Below are 27,046 nucleotides of genomic sequence, written 5' to 3'. Positions count from 1 at the left end.
CAGTACAGAGAAAAGCTGTGCTACTCCTTAGCAAGTGGTGGCATTTATCTAAAAGACACTGAGTAAATCCTTCTGATTCTATTTCCTTTGTTGAACTGACCACTAGAAAGCTCAAACATAAATTCCTGAGGTCCACTTCCTCTGTGTGTAGGACCTGGCAGTACACATTTATAGCCTGACTCTCCCCACATTTCAGGTGATCTCTTTTTGTTCCTGCATTTTCCCTCTGTCCCCATTTCCTTATTTCCTTCTATCTGTGTTCTTTATTTCTGTAAGGCTTCTTATATCCTTTCTGGAATTGGATGGGCAGTCACTAGGCAATCCCTGCATTCTGTGCTGCTTCCTGTAGCTCTGGCAAATGCAGCAAGGATTTGGGGCAAAGCTCCCAAAAGGAGAGTTAAAACACCTGAGCTTCACAGGACAGACCCACCCCCACAAGGCTGTGGGCTGTCTGGTGCTATGTAAGGGGTTTGGCTTATGGGTCAGGCCCCTGATCACTGTCACCTCCTGAGGTTAACAGTGTAATTTTGTGCCTTCGAACTAAGCATAGAGAAGAGCCTCACGGGCCGGCCATACAGGCTAGGCCAGCACCTTCTTTGTCCTGACCTCATGGGTGCCCACCTAAACATGCCTTCCCTGAGAAGTGCCTGGGGCCTGAAGTAGGCAAAGCACTGTGCTGGGCACTCCTAGCCTTTCTTTGAAGAAACTGCAAGCTGATAGAGACCAGATACCAAACTCCAAATCAGGGCAGACGTGTCAGGGACCAAAGGGCAGGGAGGAGAGACAGAGGAGAGTAAGATCTCTGCTACTCGGGTCAGTTCTGGAGAAAGGCACCTGGGAGCTGGGGGAGGGGAAGGTTTGAATTTCGTAGAGGTGGGTACATGCAAAATGGGGCTGGGAAGGGCAAGCCAAGCAGAGCGAAAGGCAAGGGTAAAGGCCCAGCAGAGTAGAAATGCAGGAATAGGTACAAGGGAAGCTGGGTGGTATTCTTTATTTGGAAGGTGCCATTTAGAAGACAAGCAAGAAAAAACAAAATTTTGGAATATGAGGTGGGACCCAAGCTGAGTTTGGCCTTGATCCTGTAGGGCAGCAGTGAATGGGGAGCATCAAAAGGTGATCTAAGGTGGGGGTCAAGGTGGGAGGAATATAGCCAGGCTTGTCCAGAACAATTCCTTTGGCTGCACAAGGATCATGGATGGGAGGGCCCAGTGGGTCAGCAAGATTAAGGGGAGGGGTTTTGAACCAAGTAGCAAGTGAGCCAGGGCCAAGAGAAGCCACATGGTGTCATATATTTGGCCCCTAATGAGTGCTAGGCCTTCTTACAAGCCATTCAGGAACTAGCCCTGCTCACCCCGCCAGTTTGTATTCTCTTTGTTCACATTGTCCAATTTACATGTGTGTGTGTGTGACTATATATTTTTTTAAGCATCTCCTTGGTAATCTTACCAAATCACATGGAGTTTCCCAAACATTCTATGCTGGATTCTATCTCAGTGCCTTTGCTCAGGCTGTTCCATCTGCCTGGGACACCTTCCTCTCAGTTCACCCTTGTCTGGCCTACACTGCCAACTCATCCTTCACATCAGAGGTCACATGTCACTTCCTCTGGGAAGCCCTCCTTGACTGCCAGGTACAAACCTCCATTATTACCTACAGGACACTGGGTCCCAGTGGCCTAGACGCCCCTAGTAGAGTCACTCATAGGGCTCTTCACTCCTGTAATGCCGCGCTCTCTTGAAACCCCCAGGGCCTGGCCCAGGGCCTAGTCATACGGTGGTGCTCAGTAAATATTGAGTGAACAAATACAAGTGTGGATGAGGAGCAAGGGAAGGTCAAGATGCCTGGATGATAACAGTGGTGACAATTATTACTGCTGAGCAAGAGATCTTAGTATATCATTTCATTTAATCCTCATGATGAATTTATGAGACAAATAATTTCATTATCTCCATTTTATAGATGAAGAAACTGAGACTTCAGAAGTGATTTGGCAAGAGTAGAACTGGAATTTGGAGCACAGGCAGGCTGGCTCCAGAGGACACAGTGTTACCCACTTAGTTGGGCTGAGCTGGGTGGGGAGGCTAGGTTGTCTGGTGAGGTGCTGGATATATGGGAGGGAATGTGGTTTTTATGCCTTTTTGTGCTCACGCTTTAAAGAATGAAAAGCAAACACCATCTCATCACATCTCACTAAGTCCCAAGAAGTAGCCACGATTAGAGCCTGCTCGCCTGGGGGCCCTTCTTAGAGCAACACTATCCTTGTAGAACTGACCACTGTCCTGGTCATGCCCTCTTATGTACTCCCAAGGGGAGAGTATGTGTCCTGCTATCAGGGCAATGAGCCTCATGCCCCTTCTATCCTGTTTGTCTCCTGCAGATGTCATGGCACCCCCAGTACCGGAGCTCCAAGTTCCGCCATGTCTTTGGCAAGCCAGCCTCCAAGGAGAACTGCTACGACTCTGTGCCCATCACCCGCAGCGTCCATGACAATCATTTCTGCGCTGTGAATCCTCACTTCATTGCGGTTGTGACTGAGTGTGCTGGTGGGGGGGCCTTCCTTGTCATCCCCTTGCACCAGGTAAGGACACCTGCTAAGCCCAGGCCCAAAGAGCCCTCTGGAGGCAGTGCAAGACAGAGGGAAAGTAGGAAGTGTCAGGTTGAGTTCCATACTTGGGTTCGAGTCCTAACCCTGTTATCAGCCACATACCATGCCTGTTACCATGAATCAGTCATTTCACCCCTTTGAGTCTTGGTTTCCTCATTGGAAAGGTATACCTCTCCTGGGATTTCAGCCTCTAGCAGTTGTTTAGGAGTCCTAGGACTTCTAGGACCTCTCCTTTACCCCCATTGCAAAATAATTCTCTCCTGAATAATATTTAATTCTTAGTGCATTGCGGGGTTCCCAAGACATTGGGGAAACCTCCAAAGCTACCCCCTTGCCCCAAGAAAGGAAAAAAACCTTGAGCTGAAATCTAAGTAGGAGAGGTAAGCAGCAAGTGAACAGGAAGAACAGGCTTGTCCTGTGGCAAATGTTGACAGAATAACTTGGGCCATGTGCAACTGCTGACATTTAACAGTTTCTGACCTCCAAAAATATATAGGTTAACTTAATAGCAGATCTTTTCTGGATCCATAGTCTCTGCCTTGAGGCAGGAGGGGCTAGAGGGATCAAAGCATAGACACATACCACAATATGGAAGAATCATAAAAACAATGTTGAAGGAAGAAACCAAATAAATTACACTCTCATTATATTTACCTAAATTTTAAAACAGACTAAGTTAAACTCTACTTTAGGGATGCATGGTAGAAAAATCCTGAAGAAAAGCAGGCAAGGGACTATCGAGAAAACCAGGATAATAGTTACCCCCTGGGGGAGGGAGGGAGTTGACCAGCAAGTGTTCCATAGGGAGGAATTTCCTTTGTGCTGGTAATAGTTCATGTCTTGACCTGAGAGGGTGGCAGTTATATGGTTAAATATATTTTCCAACAATTCATTAAGCTGAATATTTACATTGTATGCACTTTTTAGTATATTATATTTCACACAAACACACACATAAGGATGACACTAGGTCCATATGGTTTTATGGGCAATTTCTATGTAACTTTCAAGGAACCAATTATTCCAATCTTTTACAAACATTTCCAGAGACTAGGAAAAGAGGGACTGCTCCCCTCCTTGTTCTGAAGCCAAGATAGCCTTGATTCCAGAACCAAAAAGGAACAGATCAAGAAAGAAAAATTACAGGCCAATATCACTCAAGAAGATGAGTGCAAAATTACCAACAAGTCAAATCTAGCGGTGAATTTAAAAAAGGATGCATTCTAACCAAGTTGGGTTTATTCCAGAAACTAAAGGTGGTTTAATATTAGTAAATCTATAAACATAGATCATTATGTTAACAAGTAAGGGAGGAAAAACATATGGTTTTCTCCATAAATGCAAAAAAAGCATTTCATACAGTACAATACCCATTCATGATAAAAATTCTTTGCAAACTAGGAAATTTCACCAACACAGAATTTTTTAAACTTTTTGTTTTGAATTTCAATCCTACAGAAAAGCTGCAAAAATTGGTGAATATTCTTCACCTAGATTCACCAGTTGTTAACATTCTTCCAAATTTACTTTTTGTTTCCTTTTAGATTTTTTTCTCTGTATGAGTGGTCCAGAATCTGAGGACTGTGCCTTATAATTAGTTATATCTCTTAGTCCACTTTATTTCATGATATTGACTTTTTTTTATATATTGACATTTTTAAGCAGTAAGCCTTGCTGTCTTCCAGCACAATCCTAAAATTGGATGTGTCACACGGTTTCCTCATGATTAGATTCATATTGTACATTTTTGGCAAGACTATTAAACAAGTGATGTTGTATCCTCAGTTCATTATGTCATATGACACATGATGGCAACCTATCCCATTAGTGGTGATATTTGATCTCTTTGTTAATATGGTGCAAACATCATTCATCAAGAAGGAATATTAGAAACATCCTTTTAATATTAGCAATAAGATAAAATCATGCTGGCCTTCACATTAAGACTAGAAAAACAAATTAAAGGTATAAGGATTGAAAAGGAAGAAGGAAAGCTGCATGATTTACTGATGTGATTATCTACACAGAAACCCAAAATAAGATACAAATGATTAGAAAAATAAGAGTGGTTGTTGTCCCGTGGGCTGGCAGGTGGTTTGAGGCGGCGGGAAGGCGGCAAGCTGTGCGCGTGCTCATCGGGACCCAGATGCTCCCTTCCGACAGCCAGGCCTCATGCCTCTCCGGCCGCCTCTGGCCTCTCCCCAACCTACCCTCAGGCCAACAGCCCATCAAAGCTGGGGTAGCCCCGCTCTCACCCCTTACCACGCCTCAACTCGGCTGCCCTCGGACCCCCTCAGGTCTCCTCCACTCACCGTGATGGCGGTAGCCAACATTTCTGCTGACGGGAGTGAGGAGAAGAAGCTGGCTTCAGGCACCACGCTCCGGGCTTCTGGTGCCCACTGGTGCCCACTGCCCAGCCTCGAGTGAGCAGAGGAAGTAGAGATGGACAAGCGAGGGGAGTTGGCAGCAGGTGGCCAGACCTCGAGATGCCTGAGGACTGGGACGTGACGGGTGGAGCATCTAGAGGTGGTGTGGGGGCTCATGGGAAGCGCCTCAGCCAATGGGTGGCCGCTCTGCACAACTGCACCGGCCTGGGACGCTCAGGGAGTGCGCGCAGGCCGATGACGTGCCCCCAGGGAAGCACCGTCCCAAGACAAAGAGGCTGACCGGCCGTCAGATACACGGCTCACCCCGAAAGTGCTTTAGAAGCACACCTGAAATAAGTATGCATACCCAGATATGTGTTAAAATTAACAAAATCTTATTGTGTCCAGGCTCTAGTTTCAAAATGGCATCTTGAGGGCCCAGAAAGAGCCTGATTGTGATTATCCCTATCGTCAACCCCCAAATCGATTGAAACGGCAACAGAAATAGGAACTAGAAACACGTATATGGAGAACACGGAGGGAGACAATAAAAGTCCAGAAACTTGGATGACTTTCTGTCAAGTGTGAGGGAGATGGGGTTGGATTGGAAGAAACACCAGGGCGGGCAGGCCAGCTTGGTATTCAAGACGTACATTCTTTGAAGAAACAGTTATCGAGGACTGTAATTGCCAGGCACTCAAGACATAGGCGAGAACAAAAGAGTCAAAAGTTTCCTTTGCTTGAGGTGTTCAGGTTGTCAAGCGGGGAATTTTTCTTCTAGTCCTCATAGGAAGCTAGACCTGCCTAGAGAATTGTAAAACTAATTCTCAAGATCAAAGAAACAGGACCTAGAGCAGGGGCGAGCTGTGGGGCACTTGGTGGAGCAAATCACACAACTTTGGGAACTGTTCCACCACCTTATATCCACAGGGGGTAACTGGCTGTGACTTTTATCCTCAAACCTCACTTTTCTGATGAAAAGCAATAAAATGTTACTTTGTGAGAAAAATAGTAATAAGAATGCTTGGAAGGTGGATGGATTAAAAAAAAAAAATCTATGAGGATGTGGGTTTGATCCCTGACCTTGCTCAGTGGGTTGAGAATCCTGCATTGCTGTGAGCTGTGGAGTGGGTTGCAGATGCCACTTCAATCCCACATTGCTGTGGCTCTGGCATAGGTTTGTGGCTACAGCTCCTTTTGGACCTCTAACCTGGGAACCAACATATGCTGCAGGTGCGGCCCTAAAAAGACAAAAAGACCAAAAAAAAAAAATCAGAATACAAAGATGAATTGTAGGAGTTCCTGTTGTGGCTCAGTGGATTATGAACCCGACTAGTATCACTGGACTCGCTCAGTGGATTATGAACCCAACTAGTATCACTGGATTCGCTCAGGGATCTGGCATTACTGTGGGCTGTGGTATAGGTGGAAGACCCAGCTTGGATCCCGAGTTGTTGTGGCTGTGGTGTTAAGCCGGCAGCTGCAGCTCCAATTTGACTCCTAGCCTGGGAATTCCCATATGCCACAGGTGTGGCCCTGAAAAAGATTTTTTTTTAATGAATTACAATTTTTACATCCTGGGAATGCTTAGAAAATGTAGATATATTTGCAGTAGAATAAGAGAAGAGGGAATACCTAGGAACAGGTAAGCAACACTCAGAAGGAGAATATTACAGAACATCATTGAAAGGCTAATATTGAAGATGACCTAAGTAAATGGAACTATATATGGTGTTCATGCATAGCCACTTTTTATCCCTCCCCCAAATATCCACAGCATTCTCCTTTTTATGACCTATTCCACTGTACATTCTTTTCTTAGGATACTATGCCCTGAGTGTTTTGAATTAGAGTCATTTGCATTCTTTGTGTTCTTCTGGTAGCACATCCTAATGTACTTGCAGCAGGGCAGGGGCGGGGAAGAACCACTGCTTTGTTTATCCATGTATCACCTGTGAGCACACACAGTTGGTGCTTATAAATTTTCATTGACTGAACAAATTGCTCAATGATTGTCCATCCAAATAAACAGGAAGGGCCTGGAGTTCCCGTCATGGCTCAGCGGTTAACGAACCTGACTACTATCCATGAGGACTCAGGTTCGATCCCTGGCCTTGTTCAGTGGGGTTAAGGATCCAGAGTTGCTCTGGCTGTGGTGTAGGCCAGCAGCTACAGCTCCGATTTGACTCCAGCCTGGGAACCTCCATATGCTGCAGGTTTGGCCCTAAAAAGACAAAAGACCAAAAAAAAAAAAAAAAAAAATAGGGAGGGCATATTTGCCAAAGGAATACAGGTGGGACTATACATGGAATATTCAGGAAACAGTGCAGAAAGCAGTCTTGACCTCAACTGATGAACAGTCTGTGAAGAGGCTGGAGGAAGGGAAATACCTTGGGGAAGGGGATTGGGACCAGATGAAAAGGGCTTTGAGTGTGGGGGTGAGAAGTGCGAACTGTAGTCTAGAGATATGAAATTTTTTCATGCTGCGGAGGGACAAGGGTAAGATGAGATTTAAGGAAAGGCTTGAAAGTCAGGACTGGAAGGATCCCTAGAGATGGCCTGTTTAGCTACTTGTTTCTCCCATGCTCTGAGTGTTTTTAAAAGATTCCACCAGAAATTCCCTGGTGGTACAGTGGGTTAAGGATCTGGCATTTTCACTGCTGTGACTCAGGTCACTGCTGTGGTACAGGTTCAATCCCTGGCCCAGGAATTTCTGCATACCATGGGTGAGGCCAAAAAATAATAATAAGATTCCACTAACAAACTGTATGCTTAATTGATTGATTAATTGATTAATGTGTTTTTCTGATTTTTATTACTCAGACTCTTTCAGAACTGTCACTTTCTAGCTAGCATGAACTACCCAGTATAAATGAGTACTAATGCTGGATAGTGAGAAAATGAATTGGTCTGATGTGATGGAATGTGACCTGGGTGGGAAGGGGCGAACCTAGTTTGTATAGACTGGAGGGAAGCCCTTTCTAGGGAGGTAACATTGCACAGAAAGCCTTGAAGCTCTACAGAATGTTCATGCAGAATGGATAGCACGTGCAAAGGTCCTGAGGTGGGAATGGGTTTGGTGTGTTTGAGAAACGAACTGGTGCACTGTCACAAAGGCAAGCATGGTGGGAGGTGAGGTCAGAGAGGAGAGCAGGGCCAGAACTGTGACAGCTTTGTAAGCCAGGGAAGCAGTTCTGGCTCTGTTCTGAGACCAATGGGAAACCACCAGAGGGTTGAAACTCAGCTGTCTGTCAGCTCAACCTGATCCTGCATAAAATGTGTGATTCCCTTTGGGCTTTTAGGAACATCATCAATAGCTAGAGGACACAGGTTAATGGCTACCTAGGAATCCAAGCACAGTAGGAGCTAGAAGCTACTAATCAGCGGTCACACCTGAGTGTCTAATGCAGTTTCTGATTTAGTGGACCTGCATGTTGCCATCTCACAAACATCTCCCATATTGCCTTTTATAGTCACAACCACTTCCCTCCACCCCCACCTTCATCTTCATCCCAGGCCATGGTCAATCTGTTCTCCATTTTTTTACTTTTGCCATTTTAAGAATGCCATGTAGTCTTTTGGGCTTGCCTTTGTTTCACTCAGGACAATTCTCTGGCGATCCATCCAGGTTGTTGTATGTTGCTCATTCTTTTTTATTGCTGAGTAGTAGGCTGTGGTGTGGCTCCATGCGGTTTGTCAAACCATTCATTGTTGAAGGCCATCTGGACTGTTTCCAGCTTGGGGCTGTTAGGAATAAAGCCACTATAAACATTTGTGAACAAGATTTCTGTGTGAACATAAATATGTTCCATTTTTCTGGAGTAAATGCACAGGGGTGCAATGGCTGGATTATAAAGTGGTCACATGTTCCAGTTTTACAAGAAACCGCCAAGCTATTTTCATAAATAATTTTATAGCTTAAGTAATATTTTACATGGAACATAATTCTCCTAAAAATTCTTTGCTATTTCTCTGAAATTCAAATTTTACTAAGCATCCTCTTTTTTTAGTTGCTAAATCTGGCCTCTCTCCTCCCAGATGATACCAGTGCTGCTCTGTACAAACCACATTTTCAGCAGCTAAGCTCTATTCTAATTCTTTCTAATTCTTTTTTGAAAAAAACTCAGACACAAAGGTAGCTACTTAACCTACAGAGTGAGGCCAGGGATGGAACCCAAATCCTCATGGATACTAGTTGGGTTTGTTACTGCTGAGCCACAATGGGAAATCCCAAGCTAGCGAATTCTTTATCGGAGAGTAGGATTGGAAGGTGCCTGGCCTCACGACTGTGTCCCGGAAATTATTTTCAGAAGGGCCAGGCTGCCCCAGGTGGTGTCATGTGTCCTGAAGGGAATGACTTCCCAGTCCCTTCCTCTTATGTACTGTGACCCTGGTTGAGCCCGTTGCAGGGTGGCGCTTGCAGCCTAGGCAACCAAGGGCTGTGTTCAGGGAACAAAGGTGCAGTGGGAAAGTCTGGGGACCGGCCAGCTCTGAGCCTGGAGTTGTGCCAGGTTGGGCTCTGGATCCTGGAGTCTGTCCTACAATAGACCCACCCTCTCAGGGTAGGAGATGGACTTTGCCATGGAGTGTGGAGATTAAGAGGAATGCCTGCAACAGCAGGCAGGGCCCCAGGGGTGGGCCTTGCAGCATCACCAGTGGGGGCATGGGCCAGAGGGGTGCAAATGAACACATGGCCTATAGGTGCCTGGAAGCAGGGTGGGGGGAGGGGAGCACTTCACTGCTGTGCTCTTGGAGGCCAGCTGGACCCTTCTTCGGCATATGTCAGACCATGTCACTTCCTTGCCTAAACACCTCCCAGGACCCCCTCTCCCCCTGCACACAAAGTCCTGCCTTTCTCATCAAAGCCCTTCAATCCTGGAGTTCCCTTTGTGGCTCAGTGGTAACAAAACCAACTAGGATCCATAAGGATGAGGGTTCGATCCCTGGCCTTGCTCAGTGGTTTAAGGATCTGGTGTTGCCGTGAGCTGTGGTGTGGGTCGCAGACATGGCTTAGATCAGGCGTTGCTGTGGCTGTGGTGTAGGCCGGCAACTGCAGCTCCGATCCAATCCCTAGCCTGGGAGCTTCCATATGCCTTGGGTGCAGTCCTTTAAAAAAAAAAAAAAGCCCACAATCCCATCCCAGCTGATGTTTTGAACCTCAGAGGCTTCCATAGCATATTCTTGTTCCCTCCACACTCAGATTCTCCTTCTAGAAAGGCAGGGTATGGACTAGTCTCTTTTTTTATTTTTGGGGAAAATCTCTTCCACAGACCCTGTAGCCTATCCCCTCATGGTAGCTGAGGTCCCCTCCCACCTGGCTCTCCCTCCTGGGGTCCCATCCACTCTGTCTGCCCCAGGGCAGCTCCTCAGAGACTCAGAGGTGCCATCTCTCCAGGCTAAGCAGCTCCCTGGGGTCTACAAAGAGGGCAGGTGTATCTCCTCTGATTGAGAGCTTGCACCCCCGTAAATCAGAGGCCTGTCCCTGGCTGACTGCTGCCCTAATGGGCTAAAAGGCAGCAGTGGCCTCCTGATTATAAATGTCCCTGCCCTCATAGGCTTTTAGCAGCTGGGTCAATAGCCCATCGGACTGGCTAATGCCTGTTAATGTCAGTCCTCCGCACAAACCCTTTTAGGCACAGAACCTGCCAGCCTCCAGGGAGTACCAGCCAGCTCTTTTTCACTGAGAAGGAAGAGAAGCTGTCTGGGGCTGGGGCTTCTGCTCTTAGAGGCCTGGGAGAAGCATCTGTGAGAGCCAGGCCTGGCTGTCAGGCATCTGAGTCTGTGGTTCGACAGAGCAGGGAGGCAGGAGTCTGAATAGGGCTCCTGGGCAGATTGCTTCCAGTCGGCCAAGGCCAGGGGACAATCAGCTCTTCTGAGAAACAGTCGGGGCAGAAACAGGCGCGTGGCCCTGGGCCAGAAAGCAGAGATCGAGGCCCTGAGAGTGCTTGGGTGTGCCATAGCAAAAGATCCAGCGCTGCTCATGCCCTTTGACCCAAAAAATGATCCAAGAGACGGGAAAGGCTGTCTACAGGAAGGGCGGCTGGACACTGACTCAGAGAGGGCTGCTGCTCCCACAGAGCAGAGTAAGAAAGCCACAGACCTGCACTTGGGAGCCAGAGTCAGGGACTCCAAGTGACCTGGCAAGTGCCTCCTCCCATCTGGGGTCTGGGATCCATTAGTAACACCTGCCACAGGTGCAGGATAGGAGAGCTTTGGGGTGTTTACCATTCTTTGGGCTCAGAGCTCTCAAGCTCTGCAGTTTTGTAAGAAATTTTTGGCTAATCCTACAAGGAAGGATTCTGTCTTTTCAGAAAGTCTGGAGTTTTTTCTTAAATACCTTTTTGTTTGTTTGTTATTTTTTTTCTTTTTTTTTTCTTTTTTTTTTCCTTTTCTGGTCACTCCCAGGCATATGGAGTTCCCAGGCCAGGGATCAGATCTGAGGCACAGTTGTGACTTAAGCCACAGCTGTGACGATGCCAGGTGCTTAACCCACCGTGCCAGGCTGGTGATTGAACCTGCATCCAAGCATTCCCAAGATGCTGCCGATCCCGTTGTACAATAGCAGGAACTCCTGCCCTTTTTTTTTTAACTGAAATATAACTCACATACCATAAAATTCAGCATTTAAGTGTACAATGAGTTTTAAGGAGTTCCCTTGTGGCGCCATGGATTAAGGATCCAGTGTTCTCACTGCAGCAGCTTATTGCTGTGGTTCCTAGGTCCGGGTTTGATCCCTGGCCTAGGAACTTCCACAAAAGTTGGCCAAAAAAAAAATAGTTTTTAGATATTCACATGATTGTGTTACCATCAACACTAACTTGAAAATAATTTCACCACCCCCCCAAAGAAACCCCATATCCATTAGCAGTCACTCCACATTGCCCCCTCCCCCCAGCCCTAGGCAACCACTAAGCTGCTCTTACTCTCTATGGATTTACCTATTATAGATTTTTCGTATGCATTAGTCAGGCCTCTGAATTCCGGGTTGCAAGTATTATGTTATAATTTACTCAAACAGTGAACCATGCATTATGTGGCTGGCTTCTTTTCCCTAACATGACGTTTTCATGGTTCATCCATGTAGTAGTATGTATCAGTACTTTATTCCCCTTTGGGGGGAAATAGTCCATTGTATGAATATACTACATTTTATATCTATTTATTCGGTGCTGGACATTTGGGTTGTTTCCACCTTTTGGTGATTGGGAATAATACTCCATGAACATTAGGGTGCAAGTATTTTGTAGACCTGTTTTTATTTCTCTTGCGTATAGACCTAGAAGTGCAATTAAGGGGTCATATAATAATTCTATTTAACTGTTTGAGGAGCTGCCAATGGCTGCATCATTTTTGCATTCCCACCAGCAGGGTATGAAGGGAATGTCCTTTTTTATCTTTTTATTTATTTATTTTTTGTCTTTTGTCTTTTTAGAGCTACACCTGCTGCATGTGGAGGTTCCCAGGCTAGGGGTCGAATTGGAGCTGTAGCACTGGTCTACACCACAGCCATAGCAACGCCAGATCCAAACCACATCTGTGACCTACACAATAGCTCGTGGCAATGCTGGATCCTTAACCCACTGATCGAGGCCAGGGATCGAACCTGTGTCCTCATGGTTCGATTGAGCCACGACGGGAACTCTGGGAATGTCATTTTTTTAAAACACCTGCCATGTGCCAGGCACTGTGCTAGATGCTTTCCACACTTCATCTCATATGATCCTCGAATAAACCCTCTGAAATACCTATCATTGCTTCCATTTCACTGAGGAGGACACTGAGGCTAAGTGCCATGACTCCCCCAGGATCACACAGGGATTAGTGGTAAGTCCTAGATCCACGCCCAGTTCATTTTCCTGTCTGTTCAGTGTTTGCTGAGTGACCATCCAGATGCTAAGGTGGAAGTAGCCCCCTGCCCTCCCCAACCTTCCTGGGCACTTTTTTCAGACAGGAAAGTTGGACCCCCACTACCCGAAGGTCTGCGGACACAGAGGGAACGTCTTAGACGTCAAGTGGAATCCTTTTGATGATTTTGAGATCGCCTCCTGTTCAGAAGATGCCACGGTGAGCGTCAGTGCGTGAGGCGGTTCCCTTTTCCGAGAGGACTAGGACTGGGACAGAGGGAGACAGAGGGTGTCTGGACTCAGCTCCAACACTCCTGACTCCTTCATCCTTCATGAGGTGAGGTCACTGTGTGCAGAGGGGGTAAGTTAGATTGAGGAGGAGAAGTTCTGGGCTCTGTGGGACTTGGGGCTCCACCCCTGCTCTCTATGGGCCTCAATCCTCCCTCTATAAGATGGGCATAATAGCTCCCACCATCTAAGGAAGATTCAGTGAGATTCATTTTCTAATGGGAAAGCCCATCTTTTGGAAAAACTTTGTCACCCTCTGCAGCATCGCTCTGTGCCTCCATTTCTCTGCCTCCATGAAGGGGAGCTTATTTTCTACCATGTAAGCCCCTTCCATCCTCAACAACCCTACTCTGGAAGGAAGCTGCAGCCCCTCCTACGAGGCCCTCACTGTGAAATATAAGCCTGTGACCCCATCCAACCCTGCCTTCTGGCCTTGAGTCTTTTCTCTTCCAGGACATCCAAAGGGCCCCTATAAACGAAGAGGTTTTCCCTGCCCTGTCTTGCTCCAGAGACAGCTCTGGCTCCCTAATGGCCTGAGGAAATAGCATAAACTCTTCCCCTTGGCATTCGAAGCTATACCCTAAGCCTTTGGGACCAGGATGGGGTAGCCTACTGTACTTTAAGGGATATTCTAGGCTGGGACGCCAATATGCTCTGACATCCAGCCTGGGAATCAGGCCTGTGTCCCATCCATTCACCCACTGCCTCAGGTCATTAGGATTGCAAGGATTATCAGAGGCCTGGGCTCACCTCCAGCCCCTGCTGAGGCTGGAGGACCTTAGCTAAGCCCCTGTCCCTCTGAGGGATCCCAGCTGCCTCTCCACTGAGTGACATGTAGATACAGAGAGTTCTCCTGGCCCTTCTGCTGAGCACTGCCTGTTCTGTAGCTTGGGGTTGTGGGGATACCGAGGTAACCCTGGCTAACACTGCCCTTGGGCTGTGTCTCCCCTGACAGATTAAAATCTGGGACATCCCCAAGCAGCTGATGACAAAGAACCTCACAGCCTGCAAGAAGGAGCTGGTTGGCCACGCCCGCAGAGTGGGCCTGGTGGAGTGGCACCCCACAGCCGCCAACATCCTCTTCAGCTCCGGCTATGACTACAAGGTAGGTCTGTATGTTAGCTTCCTGAGGCTGCCTTGACACAGGACCAAATCAAGTGGGTTAAGACAACAGAAATGTATTCTCAGGAGTTCCTGTAGTGGTGCAATGGAAACGAATCCAACTAGTATCCGTGAGGACTCAGGTTCGATCCTTGGCCTCGCTCAGAAGGTTAAGGATCTGGTGTTGCTGTGAGCTGTGGTGTAGGTCACAGATGAGGCTCGGATCCTACGTTGCTATGGCTGTAGTGTAGGCAGGCAGTTGCAGCTCCGATTAGACCCCTAGCCTGGGAATTTCCATAGGCCACCCATGCCCTAAAAAGAGCAAAACAGACAAACAAATGGATTCTCACACAGTTCTGGAGACCAGAAATCCAAAATCAGGGTGTTAGGAGGGTCATACTTTTTCCAAAGACTCTAGGGCAGAATCCTGTGCTTCTTCTAGCTTCTAGTGGTTCCAAGCATTCTTTGATTTGTAGCTGGACCACTCCAATCCGCTTCTGTCTTCTGCCTTCTCTGTGTATCTGCGTCCTCTCCTCTTCTTATAAGGACCTGAGTCACTGGATTTAGGGTCCACCCAAACCCAGTGTGACCTCATTGTAACTCATTACATCCTCAAAGACCCATTTCCAAATAATATGACATTCTGAGTTCCAGGTAGACATGAGTTTTGGGGGTCACTATTCAATCCATTGTCTTCCTGGAGAGAATGTGAAGCATCACACCTGGAGAAGCCTCCCCCTGCTCCATTGACTGCCAAGCTAACAAGCTGGAAGCCCTGTGGATGGGGAACCTGCCAGCATATGGAATATCTCAAGCTAGGGGTTGAATCAGAGCTGCAGCTCTTGGCCTACACCACAGCCACAGCAATGCAGGGATCAAGCTATGTCTGCAACATACATAAGAGCTCATGGCGACACTGGATCCTTAACCCACTGAGCGGGGGCCAGGGATCGAACCCGCATCTTCATGGATAAGGGTTGGGTTCGTTAACACTGAGCCACAACTGGAACTCCCAAGGAGACCTAGATTCTTTTTTTTTTTTTTTTTTTTTTTTGTCTTTTTGTCTTTTTGTTGTTGTTGTTGTTGTTGCTATTTCTTGGGCCACTCTCTGTAGGGCTTTACAGATGTAGCTCAGGGCCTCAGTGATGGATAAGAGGATGGGATAGGAGTGGCTGAGAGGACCTTTTCCGCTTTCTGATCAGACATGCTTTATTATCTGTTTATGTAGGGTATGCTATTGCCTATAGTTATACAGTGTATTCTGCACACAACTCCAGGGGGCACTATTTACATTATAGACTATGGGAATGGGTTTCCCCAGAGCTGTGCAGCACACAGCCTGTGCAGCTCACCACGGCAGCCCCTTTTACCTGTGTGGTGGAAATGGTTGCTAATGACTGAACCCTCCAGACGAGCCAGTCCCGTTGGGTCCTCCCAGCATGGATGTTTCACTGCTCCAAACAGATGGTGTTTTCTTTTCACGGCCAGATAGCCTGACTCCCAGCCTCCCCCTCCTGCCACATGGCAGCCTTAGCCGGCAGATCCATCCTCCCACCTGAGGCCTCTTGGCCAGACTGCCATCTGTGGCTTCCCTCCTGGGGATACCGCGTTTCACTGCAGCCTGGCTGGTGTGTGAGTCTGGGTGGGGTGGGGTGCCTGCTGTGCTCAGAGCCGGCTCGCTGCCATGTAGGTGATGGTCTGGAACCTGGATACAAAGGAGTCTGTAATCATGAGCCCCGTGAGGACCATTACCTGTCACCAAGACGTGATCCTCTCCATGTCCTTCAACACCAACGGCAGCCTGCTGGCCACTGCCTGTAAAGACCGAAAGATTCGGGTTCTCGACCCCCGAGCAGGGGCTGTGCTCCAGGTCAGTGCTGGGCTGGTGTCTGGCTCGGGGTGGGAGGAGCAAGGAATGGAGTGGGAACGGGGGAGGTTTCTGAGAACAGGGCAGTAATGCCGTCCGTGGTTCTGGTCAAGCCAGATGCGTGATCCCATCTGCTGGGAGGTGTAGACGATGCCATCCCCATTTTTCAGATGAGGCAACTGAAGCCAAAGAGGCTAAGTGACTTGCTGGCCCATATCAGAAGCTGGGACTTGAACCTGGTCTACCTCCAAAGCTTGTCACTATGCCTCGGCTCTGTCAGGAGGCATGGCATGGTGTCAAGAGACCTCAGGGCACCACTGTTTATCCACTATGAGACCTTAGACAAGCACGTACTGCTCTCTGAGCCTCTATTTTCTCATCTGCAGCAATGGACCACTAGTCCTTCCTCTGGGAGGATTAAATGAGATAAGCCAAGTGCCAGGGCCCACCCAGCCCCATGCCTTGCATATAGTGGGTACTCCGTCATAATCTTCTAGAAGAACATGGAGCTGGGCCAGAATTTGCTTCTGTTCTAGCTCAGAAAAAGAACTCTATAAACAAAAATAGTGGGAGAGATTCCCTGCGGATGGGAGAGACCCAAGAAGGCTTCCTGGAGGTGGTATCTCTAGCATGATTCTCCAGGCAGAGCTGGGACGGGAAAGGAAGGAATTCCAGGTGGAGAAGTAGCAGAAGCAAAGGCAGGGACTCCCTGGCTACACATGTCCACCCCTGCAGGAAGCCAGTTACAAGGGGCACCGGGCCAACAAAGTGCTGTTTCTGGGGAACCTGAAGAAGCTGCTGTCCACGGGCACATCCCGATGGAACAACCGGCAGATGGCCCTGTGGGATCAGGTGAGTCTTTTGAGCAACCCCACCAGCGCCCCCTCAGCTGCGCCCTGACGTCATTTGTTCATTCACGCGTGCACTGGCTGATGGGATTGATTGATGAAAACCAGGGAGACGCCGCTAACAGCCTGCTGGTGCCTGCCCAGACCTTGCGCCTCTTGTCATTCAAGGACGGGGAGGGGTCAGGACCCAGGGGAAGCCTCCGTGTGGGGGAGGGGAGCTGGCTGGGTCAGGGACTAGGATTGAGGGGATGGGAGGAGAGGGCCTTCTGAGAGGAGGGAACAGCTGGAGTGATGACTTGGAATGAAATAGGGAGGCGTGTGTGCCTGGTCAAGGCCCTTGGGGCGGTGGGGGCGGGGGGGGGGGGTTGAAGGAGGAGCCAGGCCAAGTAGGATTGTTTTGAAGGAGCCCTTGGCCAGAGTTGGACAAATCACTTCCCCTCTCTCTGAATCTCCTTCTACTATAGTAGATCTAAAGCAGGAGGGCGAGGGCTGGAGTGACATCATGTGTTTGAGAAGTGATTCATTAAAGGCAAAAGGCTGGAAAGAGAAAAGGTGGGGATCTTTCTCTCTCTTTCTCTCTCTCTCTCTCTCACACACACACACACACACACACACACACACATACACGCATGCACATGCACACACAGCCCTGTGGGAGGAAATCTTATCTCAGAGAACACCATCAAGGCCTCTGTGAGGGACCCACGGGCCTTCCTGGTCTCCCTTCCCTTGCAGGACGACCTCTCTGTGCCTCTCACGGAGGAGGACCTGGATGGCTCCTCAGGTGTGCTGTTTCCCTTCTATGACCCGGACACCAACATGCTCTACGTGGTGGGGAAGGTCAGTCTGGCACGGGATGGAGGTGGCTGCCTGGACCCCTGAGGCGGGAGGCAGAACTACCCCAAGCCTAGTCCCTTTGGTGACCAGACAGCAGCCTGGGACCCTTGGGGTGCAGGGCAGGGGCAGGGGCAGGGGCAGGCAAGAGTGGCTGGATACTCTCACCCCTGCTGAGTCCCCACCTTTCTGGCTCCACAGGAACACCTGGGGCCAGGACTTTGGGCAGCCACCCTGAGCTAGACCCTCCCCAGTTCTGGGTCCAGATGAGAAAGGACCAGTTGGTGTTTCTCAGCAGTGGCACCTTCCAATTTGGAGCAGAGTGGGTCTTCATTGAGTAGGACTCTCCTGTATTTGGCATCCCTGGCCCCCATCCACCAATGCCAGGAGCCATGCCCACCCACCTCTGCCCAGTCATTATGACAGTAACAACCAGAACTGCCCCAGGGGTAAGACCCCCTGGACAGTCTCAGGACACCCCACTTCTGACCTTTGGGTGTGATTCAGATGGGAGTAGGGCTCAGGCCTGTGCTCCCAGAGCCTCTGCCTTGGAGGCACATGGGTGGGCTTCGGGTCTTGGTTGAGAGGATTGAGTGTTAAAATTAGGAACCCCCCCTCCACTGCCTTAGTGGCAGTTCTTTGGTGTGCCCTTGTGTGAGGTGGCTTTGCCAACTCTTGACTCAGAGTGAATGCCAGGTTTCTACTACATGGCAATGGGGGCCAGTAGGGGGGCTGATGGGACCCAGCTCTGAATTGTACCTTCCTCTCCTCAGGGAGATGGAAACATCCGCTATTATGAGGTGAGCGCTGACAAACCGCACCTGAACTACCTGACCGAATACCGCTCCTATAACCCACAGAAGGGGATAGGTGAGTGTGGGACACCAAGGCCACTGGGGGCCTCGGTAGACAAAGATAAGTCAGATGCAGGGGGACCTGGAGGGGCTCACATTCCAGAATGGAGAGAGCAGATCAGCTTTCTTTTTTTTTTGTCTTTTTGTCTTTTTGCCATTTCTTGGGCTGCTCCCGCGGCATATGGAGGTTCCCAGGCTAGGGGTCGAATCGGAGCTGTAGCCACCGGCCTACGCCAGAGCCACAGCAACGCGGGATCCGAGCCGTGTCTGCAACCTATACCACAGCTCACAGCAACGCCGGATCATTAACCCACTGAGCAAGGGCAGGGACCGAACCCGCAACCTCATGGTTCCTAGTCGGATTTGTTAACCACTGCGCCACGACGGGAACTCCCAGATCAGCTTTCTGAGTTGATGAGAATTCTAGTTGAGATGTGTGGGAGGTTCTCTGGGATCACACAGGAGGAAGTCAGGGAGGGGTTCCTGGAGGAGGCAAGACTTGAGGAGCCAAAAGGGAAGCTGAGCACAGCATGGGCAGAAGATGAAGGTGCTCTAGCCCAAACAGCAGCAAGGCAATAGGAGGCACTGACCTAAGAGAGAGGCCCTACTTTTTAAGTGTGTTCAGGGATAAAAAAAAAAATAACAACAACAAAAAAAAAAGATACAACTATATGCAGTCTACAGGAAACGTATACATAAAGACACAGCTTGATTAAAAGTAAAGGGATGGGAGTTCCTGTCGTGGCTCAGGGGAAATGAACCTGACTAGCATCCATGAAGATGCAGGTTCAATCCCTGGTCTTGCTCAGTAGGTTAAATATCCAGCATTGCTGTGAGCTATGGTGTAGGTTGCAGATGCAACTCGGATCCTGTGTTGCTATGGCTGTAGTGTAGGCTGGCAGCTGTAGCTCGGATTCGACCCCTAGCCTGGGAACCTCCATGTGCCACAGGTGCAGCCTTAAAAAGACAAAAAAAAAAAAAGTAAATGGATGGCAGAGTTCCTTTTGTGGCTCAGCAGTAACGAACCCCACTAGTATCCATGAGGACTCCCTCAGTGGGTTAAAGATTCAGCTGTGGTGTAGGTCGCAAATAAAGCTTGGATCCCAAGTTGCTGTGGCTGTGGTGTAGACCAGTGGCTGCAGCTCCAATTCAACCTCTAGCCTGGGAACCTCCATATGCTGCAGGTATGGTATGGCCCTATAAAGCAAAAAAAGCAAAAAAACAAAAAAAACCAGTAAAGGAATAGAGAAAGATAGCATGTTAAGGCGCTCCCATCATGGGTCAGTGGTAACAAACCCGACTATTATCCATGAGGAGGAGGGTTCAATCTCTGGCCTCACTCAGTGGGTTAAGGATCTGGCGTTGCCATGAGCTGTGGTATAGTTTGCAGACATGACTCAGATCTGATTTTTCTGTGGCTGTGGCATAGGAAGTCATCTGCAGCTCCAATTTGACCCCTAGTCTGGGAACTTCCATATGCCCCAGGTATGGCCCTAAAAAGACACACACACACACAAAAGATAGCATGTTAAGACTAATCAAAGGGAAGCTGGAGTCAATCTCTTAAGAGCATCTGGGTGGGGAACTGTGGGGATGGCAATGGAGAGTGTTGAGCAGAGCACACTGCCTGTAAAGATTCAGCTAAAATCACTTAAATCCTCGAAAGTAGGGGCAGAGTCTGAATGATTTCAACCCCTTTTCCCCAGCACAGGGCCTGGCCCAGTGTGGGACTGTTTGTTGAAGGAAGGGCGGTGGGAGGAGGGTGGTCTCTGTTCACTTCCAGGTGTGCAGCCCACCCTGAGGAACCTCTGGGCCCCCCTTGGCTGTCTGTCCGCAGGTGTTATGCCAAAGAGAGGTCTCGAAGTGTCCTCCTGCGAGATCTTCCGCTTCTACAAGCTGATTACAACCAAAAGCCTCATTGAGCCCATATCCATGATTGTACCCCGACGGGTAAGGGTGGCGGGGCTGTCTGCAAGGGAGGTGGGGAATCCTTCCAGGAGAAAGAAGGACCCCAGGACTCGGACCCTGGAGCCCACCCCCCTAGGGCAGCAACAGGGCATCTGATAGCCTCAAAGGAAAGGCCTTTCTCCTGGTCAGTGAGCTGTCCCTGGGAGCTAGGAGTCCCGACTGTCAGCCCACCTCTGCTCTTGAGTTACTCTGTGACCTTGGGCCTGTCACTTTGCTCTCTCTGGGCCTCAGTTTCCTCAGCTCACAGAGGTTAGGGAGAGCTGCACCCCCAGATCACTAAGGGGGCTCTCCGCCCTCACTGTCCTGATTCTCCCACAGTCAGAATCCTACCAAGAGGACATCTACCCACCCACGCCAGGTGCCCAGCCCTCTATGACGGCCCAGGAGTGGCTCAATGGAATAAATAAAGGTGAGAAAGGGCCTCGGGCGAATGTGGGGAGTCAATGCAGTGGCCCCAAGTAGCTGGGAAGTTTTTGGCTGGTGTTTATGTTCTCCTGTAACCCTAGAGGACTGGTCCTTGACCACTGGTCCCCACTGGTTAGTCACAAATGGGTCCAGGAAGGGAGGGGCTTGTCCCAGGTGGCTCAGGAAACTCCCTCTGAATTAAGGGATTTTGCTCCATGGAAAACATCTTTAAACCCCGGGCTGTGCAGTGACTGGATAATCTCCGCTGGATGCTGCCCCACCCATCCTCTGGCTACCTCTGCAATTACTGTTTGACCCCAGAGACCCTCTAGGCAGCAGCCCTTCTGTCCACTCTGCCTGCCCTGACTTTCCCTCCCTGGCCGGTGAACACAAGGGCAGCGCAGGGCAAGGCAGCGCATGCTCCCACCCCCACTCCCACCCTGCAGCTTCCTGCTACCCTCTTCCTTTTATGTGTTATCTCTCAGTCTCGCTTCTCTCTGGGCTCTGTTTCCTCATTGTATCTGTGGTGCCTATCTCCCCTGCTTCTCGGGGTGTTGGCAGAATTCATGCCCTGGTAGATGGCAGAGTGCAACCCAGGCCAGACTGTCGTTACAGAACACAGTTAAGGCTTTGCCTGAGGAGCTTACGGAGTTTGGGGCAGCTCCTGCAAACCAAGCCTTGCTTGGTAATCACAGAAATATGCACTTGTACTCAGATTGCCCTAGTCTGTGGGTTTGTGTCTGTCTGTATGTGGCCGAATCTGCCACACCTGTCACGTGTATCTCTCTGCCTGCATGTGGCTCTGCCTGTGTGTGCCTGTGTGTGTCAGTGCCCCTTTGCCATCTGCTCAGGGGCACTCAGTCCTCACACAGCCCTTTGCCTCCCTCCCAGGGCCAGTCCTGATGTCCCTTAGGCCTGGCTCCGAGCTGCTGAGCCCCCGGCCTCTGCCCCCAGAGAGACCTCTCTCCAACTCCACAGCCCCCACCTCGCCTCGGCTCTTCAACCAGACAGAAAGGCTGGTTGCAGAAGATGGCCAGAGGCCTTTCTCTCTGCTAGAGGAGAGGTCGCCAAAGTGGGCAACAGAACACAGGCTGGAGGAGAAGAAAAGTTGGCTCACAAATGGCTTTGACATCTTCGAATGCCCCCCACCAAAGACAGAGAATGAGGTGTGAACACGGGTCGGGTGGGTCTGCATGGGGAGGGAAGGCAGCTGTGAGCCGCTGGAATCAGGAGGGAGGAAAATGGGTGAGAAAAATAACCAGCTGCATGGCCTAGCCTAGCCGCTCAACGCATTTTGCTAATTCACTCAACAAACAGATAATAAGCACCATCTGTATGCCAAGGTGGTGGGTTTCCTTACAGGTGGTGGGGAACCATCTGTAAAATGAAGAGGGTTTGACTTGGTGGATATTAAAGACCCTTCCAGTTCTGATACTCTAGGATTTTCTGTGCTCTCACAGTCAGCATTTGCTAAGTGTTTACTGTGTGCCACATTCTGGGTAGGGAGGCACTTTGGATATATTTTCTGTATCTACTGGGTTTTCTCAACAGCCCTGGAAGTCAGTATGTAGTAGCTAAAACCACAAGGGCCAGAGTCTCACAGCAGGATTCTGATCCTGGCTCTACTGACTGCTAACTCCAGGGCCTGGGACCTGAGGGCTGAATCTCGTATTGGCTTTGGTTTCCTCAGTGGTGAAGAGGAGGGTACTAATAATACCACCCCCATAGGGGTGTTATCAGCATCCAGTGGAATAATGATGATCTTTAGTGGGGGACACCTGTTGGACATCTAGTACCATTCTCTATAGCAGCAATATTGTAATGTTGCTGAGGTTAGTTTTCTGACCTCTAGTTTCAGAGGAGGAAATCGAAGTTCAGAGAGGGTAAGTAACTTGCTGGAGGTCGCACAGTGAAAACTTCCATCTCCAAAACTTCAGGGCCACATATCTTTTGTTCCACTCACATGGCAATCTAAGGAGGCCAAAAATGTCTGAAGTGTCAAGTCTTTTAAATTTTCATTTACTGAGGGAAGAAAACAAGGTTTTTGTAAAAGATCTCTGAAGCCCCTCAGGTTTCAGCCATTCTAATTTAATCCTCCTATCTTTCTGAGTCAAAAGGAGCAGTGTTTAATTCTTTCTGCTGATATCCTGCCCCTTGCATCCCTGGGCACGCAGGTGACCTTCTCCTCTGCTCTGTGCTTTCCCAGCTGCTGCAGATGTTCTATCGGCAACAGGAGGAGATCCGAAGGCTCCGAGAGCTGTTGACCCAGCGCGAGGTCCAGGCCAAACAACTGGAACTGGAGATCAAAAACTTGCGGATGGGCTCAGAAAGGTTCTGAGCAGAGGCCTCTGCCCTCCTCCGCCCTCAGGGACACCACTTGGCTCCACGTGGAGGTCCGGAACCAAACCGCAGGTTCCCCGAGACTGCCACAATTTCTATATTTTTTACCAGAAGCAAAACTCTTGGTCGCTGAAAGATTCCAGTGGGACCTGGTGCCGATTTTCTATTTGCCTTCTTGAAACAACAGTGTCTGAATTGACTCTTCTTAGATGATGCCTTGCCTTCTGTTGAATTGTTTTGAAGGGTCCATGACAACTTCTCAAGGGGAAGAACACTGTAGAAAGTTAGAGCTGGAAGGACCTAGGAGGTGAACCTGCCTGTGGATTTCAAACTGAGGTCCATCGCAAGGGGTGAAGGCTATGTGAAAAGCTAGTGCCCCCGACCCGCATTCCAACCAGACAGCTCCCCTCCTCTGTTTTATATATTGACTTCCATGGGCTATGTAATTCTGCTACTAAAAGAAAAAAAAATTAGAAGTTTGAAACCCAGTGATGTGGCCCAACTTCCTTATTTTACAGGTAGGGAAACTGAGACCCAGAGAAAGGCAAGTTATCAAGGTCCCCAGAGAGTTCATGGCACAGCTGAGCTGAGCTCCTGGTCTCCTGGGTCTGTCTGTTTGCTGTTTATGCTGCAGCAGTTGTGCAATTCTCAGCCCACGGGGCAGGAATCTATTGGTTCTGGCCTCAGCTGTGCCCCCAAGTTGCTCAGTGACCTCTTGCAAGTCACCTCCTCTTGGGTCTCACTTTCTTCATCTAAACCAGGGGGCCCCAGGAATGCACTGCCTTCTGTAGAATCTGCCACCTGAGATAAGAAACCTTGGCCATGACTTGAGGAAAACTACATGTAGGGTGATGATCTGGGTTTGCTGCAGGGACTCAAAAGACTTTGACAAAGGGCAGAGGAAGTTTACTTTCAGGGAAGTAACTCAAGGTTCAGCCTCATCGTAGAACACAAACAGGAGGCCATGCTTTTTTCACCAGAATCAGCTACATGTGGGTAGACACTATTGCTCATGTGGCGATGCAGACAGCAGAGTGGTGCCCAGGACCACTGACAGCCACCACCAAAGTCCTCAGGGCATAGAGCCTGCCTCCTCCAGGATGATGTAGGCAGATATCAGCTCAAAGTCACAGAAGAGATTCCCCAGGAGATAGGGAGCCCCCAGCACCGGAAGTGTTCCAGCAGAACTGAATGGCCGCCCACCCATGAGGGCTGCTGGAGAGGGATGACTGCACTGGGCAAGGAAGTGGGACCAGATGACCCTGACCTTCCCTTTCAGCCTGAGGGTTTTTCTGTGTCCCTCCTTTGTAAATCGGTTTCTGAGCCCTGTCTCCATGGTTCTCTTTTACAACAGCCCAGTAGAGACTGGGACGTTAAATGTGCCCCTCCTTACCAAAGAGCTGCAGACGATGAGTTTTGCCCATTGCACAGGGCGATCCTGGAGCTAAGATGGGGACTGCAGGAGGCCACCTAGCCTGGTAGGTTTCAAGTCAGGCTGTACATTAGAATTCCCTTGGGAGCATTTAGGAAATGCCAGGGTCCAGACCCAACCCCAGACCAATTGAGGCCCAAGCTCCAGAGTAGGGCCTGGCCTTGTGTATGTTTTTATAAGTTCCCAGGTGATTCTGCAGTTCGGTGAGGATAGAGACTCACTGGGCTGGTCCTATCTGCAGTAAAGATGAGAACAATGAGCACCAGACAGGATTTGGGACTCCAACCCGATCTTCTAAGTCCAGGCTGGAAGCTCCTAAAAAAGTCAAGAAGCATTGTCCTAGGTGTCTCGGACCCCCAGCTGCAACACAATAAGGGCTCTGTGCTTCTGATTTCCCCTTCCCTTAGCCATGGCTGAGTCCCCTTGTCTGCCCACACATACCAGATGCCCACATTCCTTGTGTTTACTCAGTCACTAGGGGCCCGCCAAGCTTGCCAAAGGCTAAATCCCAGAATTGTAGGGAGCAGAGCTTCACTGGAGGGGGCTACCTCTCTCACCTCATTTGTGGCCGGCACTTTAGAGTTTACAAGCCCTCCCACCCCCACTCACTGACACATCCTACTCTCCTATGAGTCAGCTGGGTGTTGGTATCTCCAAGATCAGAAGGGAAGACCTAGCCCCAGAGAATGAAGAATCATCAAGCCCACAGTACTGGCTGCAAAGCATGGAGGTAGGGCTAGTCTGGGAGCTTCCCGCATGCCTCCTCTGCCCAGAGCCATCCCTTCCTTCTCAAGCTCTCCCCATCCCTAAGGGACCTAGACTTCATGCTTGAAAGCAATGCGAAGGCATCCAAGAACAAACTTCTTTTTCTTGTTTTGTTTTTTTTTTTTTTACATCTACAATAAATTATTTAAATTATTTCACAACAAGGGAGAGGGATAGGTAATTTTTATCAGATATTTTTTTAAGCCATTTTTTAAAATTACATTTTTGGTCTTGACTGATGAAGTGGAACTCGCCCAGCCTTTGCGGGGCCCTCAGGCTCAGGGCAAGCAGAATATGTACTCATCTCCTTACTCCATGCCCTAAGAGCCCCCTGCCTGTTGACTCAGGACCTTTCTGAGAATGAAGACAGCATTGGGAGATGAGCTTTGGGGTGTATCCACCTCAGCTCTACAATCATTGGGATTGTATCATAGAGGGAAGCGGGAAGTCAGAAATCGATCTATGCTTTTAATAAGAAACCGTGCCTGAAACAGTTTGATTGTTTTAATGTTGTTTCTGAAATTCCTTGTACCTTTGTAAAAAAAAAAAATAAAAGTGAAAATAAATAGATGTGGAATTGTGCAATGGAAAGAAGGTAACAAAATAATAAACAACATATGCCTAGACATTTTAATAGATGGAGCGTCCCTTGATTTGTTTCATAAATACCAGTGACAGGTTTCCCTCACTGTCTGAGAGGAGAGGGTTCTCATGAAACCTTTCACAAGTCAAACTGGAAGAAGCAATTACCTTATCACATCTTGCTAACAGATACACAAAATAAATCAAGATAACCCACAGATGCTCATAGACACAGTTCAAAGCTATGGCAGCTTGATGTTAAGATGCTGGGTGTAGTTCCTGGAGAAGGAATTTGCTGGGCCATGTTCACTGCTTGGGGTGCCACGGGGTGCATGCTGCCTCTGTAACGGCATGCTGCAAAATGAACACTGAATGTTCTTTTCTCTTTTTGTCTTTTTTTCATAAAGTGAAAATCTTCCTCAGATTTCTTTCTGTTAGTGAAAACAAGCACTAATGTAGGTCTTCGTAAAAGCAAGTTGGCATAAAGTGAACTTTTGAAAATACCTGTGAGGAACTACTTGTGTGGGTCAGAAACTTGGCTGTGAAACAGGAAAGTCGGACTTGGTTCCTGACCTCCAAAGAGTTTTCAGTTGTGGTCGGAAGGAAGGGGAGGGCCAGAGTAGGGGACACGCAGGCTGTTCTCGGAGAAGAAACAAGGGAGGCTTCCTGGAGAGGATACTTAGGCAGAAAGATGACAAATAAATAAGAGTAAATGCAGCAAAGGGCATTTGAAGAAAAGAGTGTCCCAAGGGGAGAAAACCACCTGCTCCCTGGTGAAACAAGCAAAGGATGGGGTATAGACAGGGCAGAGAGCAAGGGTATTAAGAGCCAAGGGCCAGGGAGTTCCCATCGTGGCTCAGAGGTTAACGAATCCAACTAGTATCCATGAGGACTCGGGTTTGATCCCTGGCCTCACTCAGTGGGTTAAGGATCTGGCATTGCCATGA

The 27,046-nt window shown here is 48.9% G+C and overlaps 1 protein-coding gene across 1 annotated transcript in view; it reads left to right on the top strand.

Moving 5' to 3' along the window:
* The window catches only part of CORO2A (coronin 2A), a 53,666-nt gene extending 27,515 nt beyond the window's left edge, over positions 1 to 26,151 (top strand). Inside the window, exons 2-12 of the mRNA XM_005660267.3 lie at positions 2,378 to 2,578; positions 12,919 to 13,035; positions 14,059 to 14,208; positions 15,895 to 16,074; positions 16,807 to 16,923; positions 17,655 to 17,759; positions 18,527 to 18,623; positions 20,445 to 20,557; positions 20,894 to 20,984; positions 21,872 to 22,146; positions 23,187 to 26,151. Coding sequence (XP_005660324.1) covers positions 2,378 to 2,578; positions 12,919 to 13,035; positions 14,059 to 14,208; positions 15,895 to 16,074; positions 16,807 to 16,923; positions 17,655 to 17,759; positions 18,527 to 18,623; positions 20,445 to 20,557; positions 20,894 to 20,984; positions 21,872 to 22,146; positions 23,187 to 23,318 — 1,578 coding nt within the window. The 3' untranslated portion in view covers positions 23,319 to 26,151. The remainder of the gene's footprint in view (positions 1 to 2,377; positions 2,579 to 12,918; positions 13,036 to 14,058; positions 14,209 to 15,894; positions 16,075 to 16,806; positions 16,924 to 17,654; positions 17,760 to 18,526; positions 18,624 to 20,444; positions 20,558 to 20,893; positions 20,985 to 21,871; positions 22,147 to 23,186) is intronic.

The sequence above is a fragment of the Sus scrofa genome, chromosome 1 (assembly GCF_000003025.6).
Source record: "Sus scrofa isolate TJ Tabasco breed Duroc chromosome 1, Sscrofa11.1, whole genome shotgun sequence".
Lineage (NCBI taxonomy): Eukaryota > Metazoa > Chordata > Mammalia > Artiodactyla > Suidae > Sus > Sus scrofa.
Note: the sequence above shows the minus strand (reverse complement) of the source record. Positions and strands in the feature narration are given on the sequence as shown.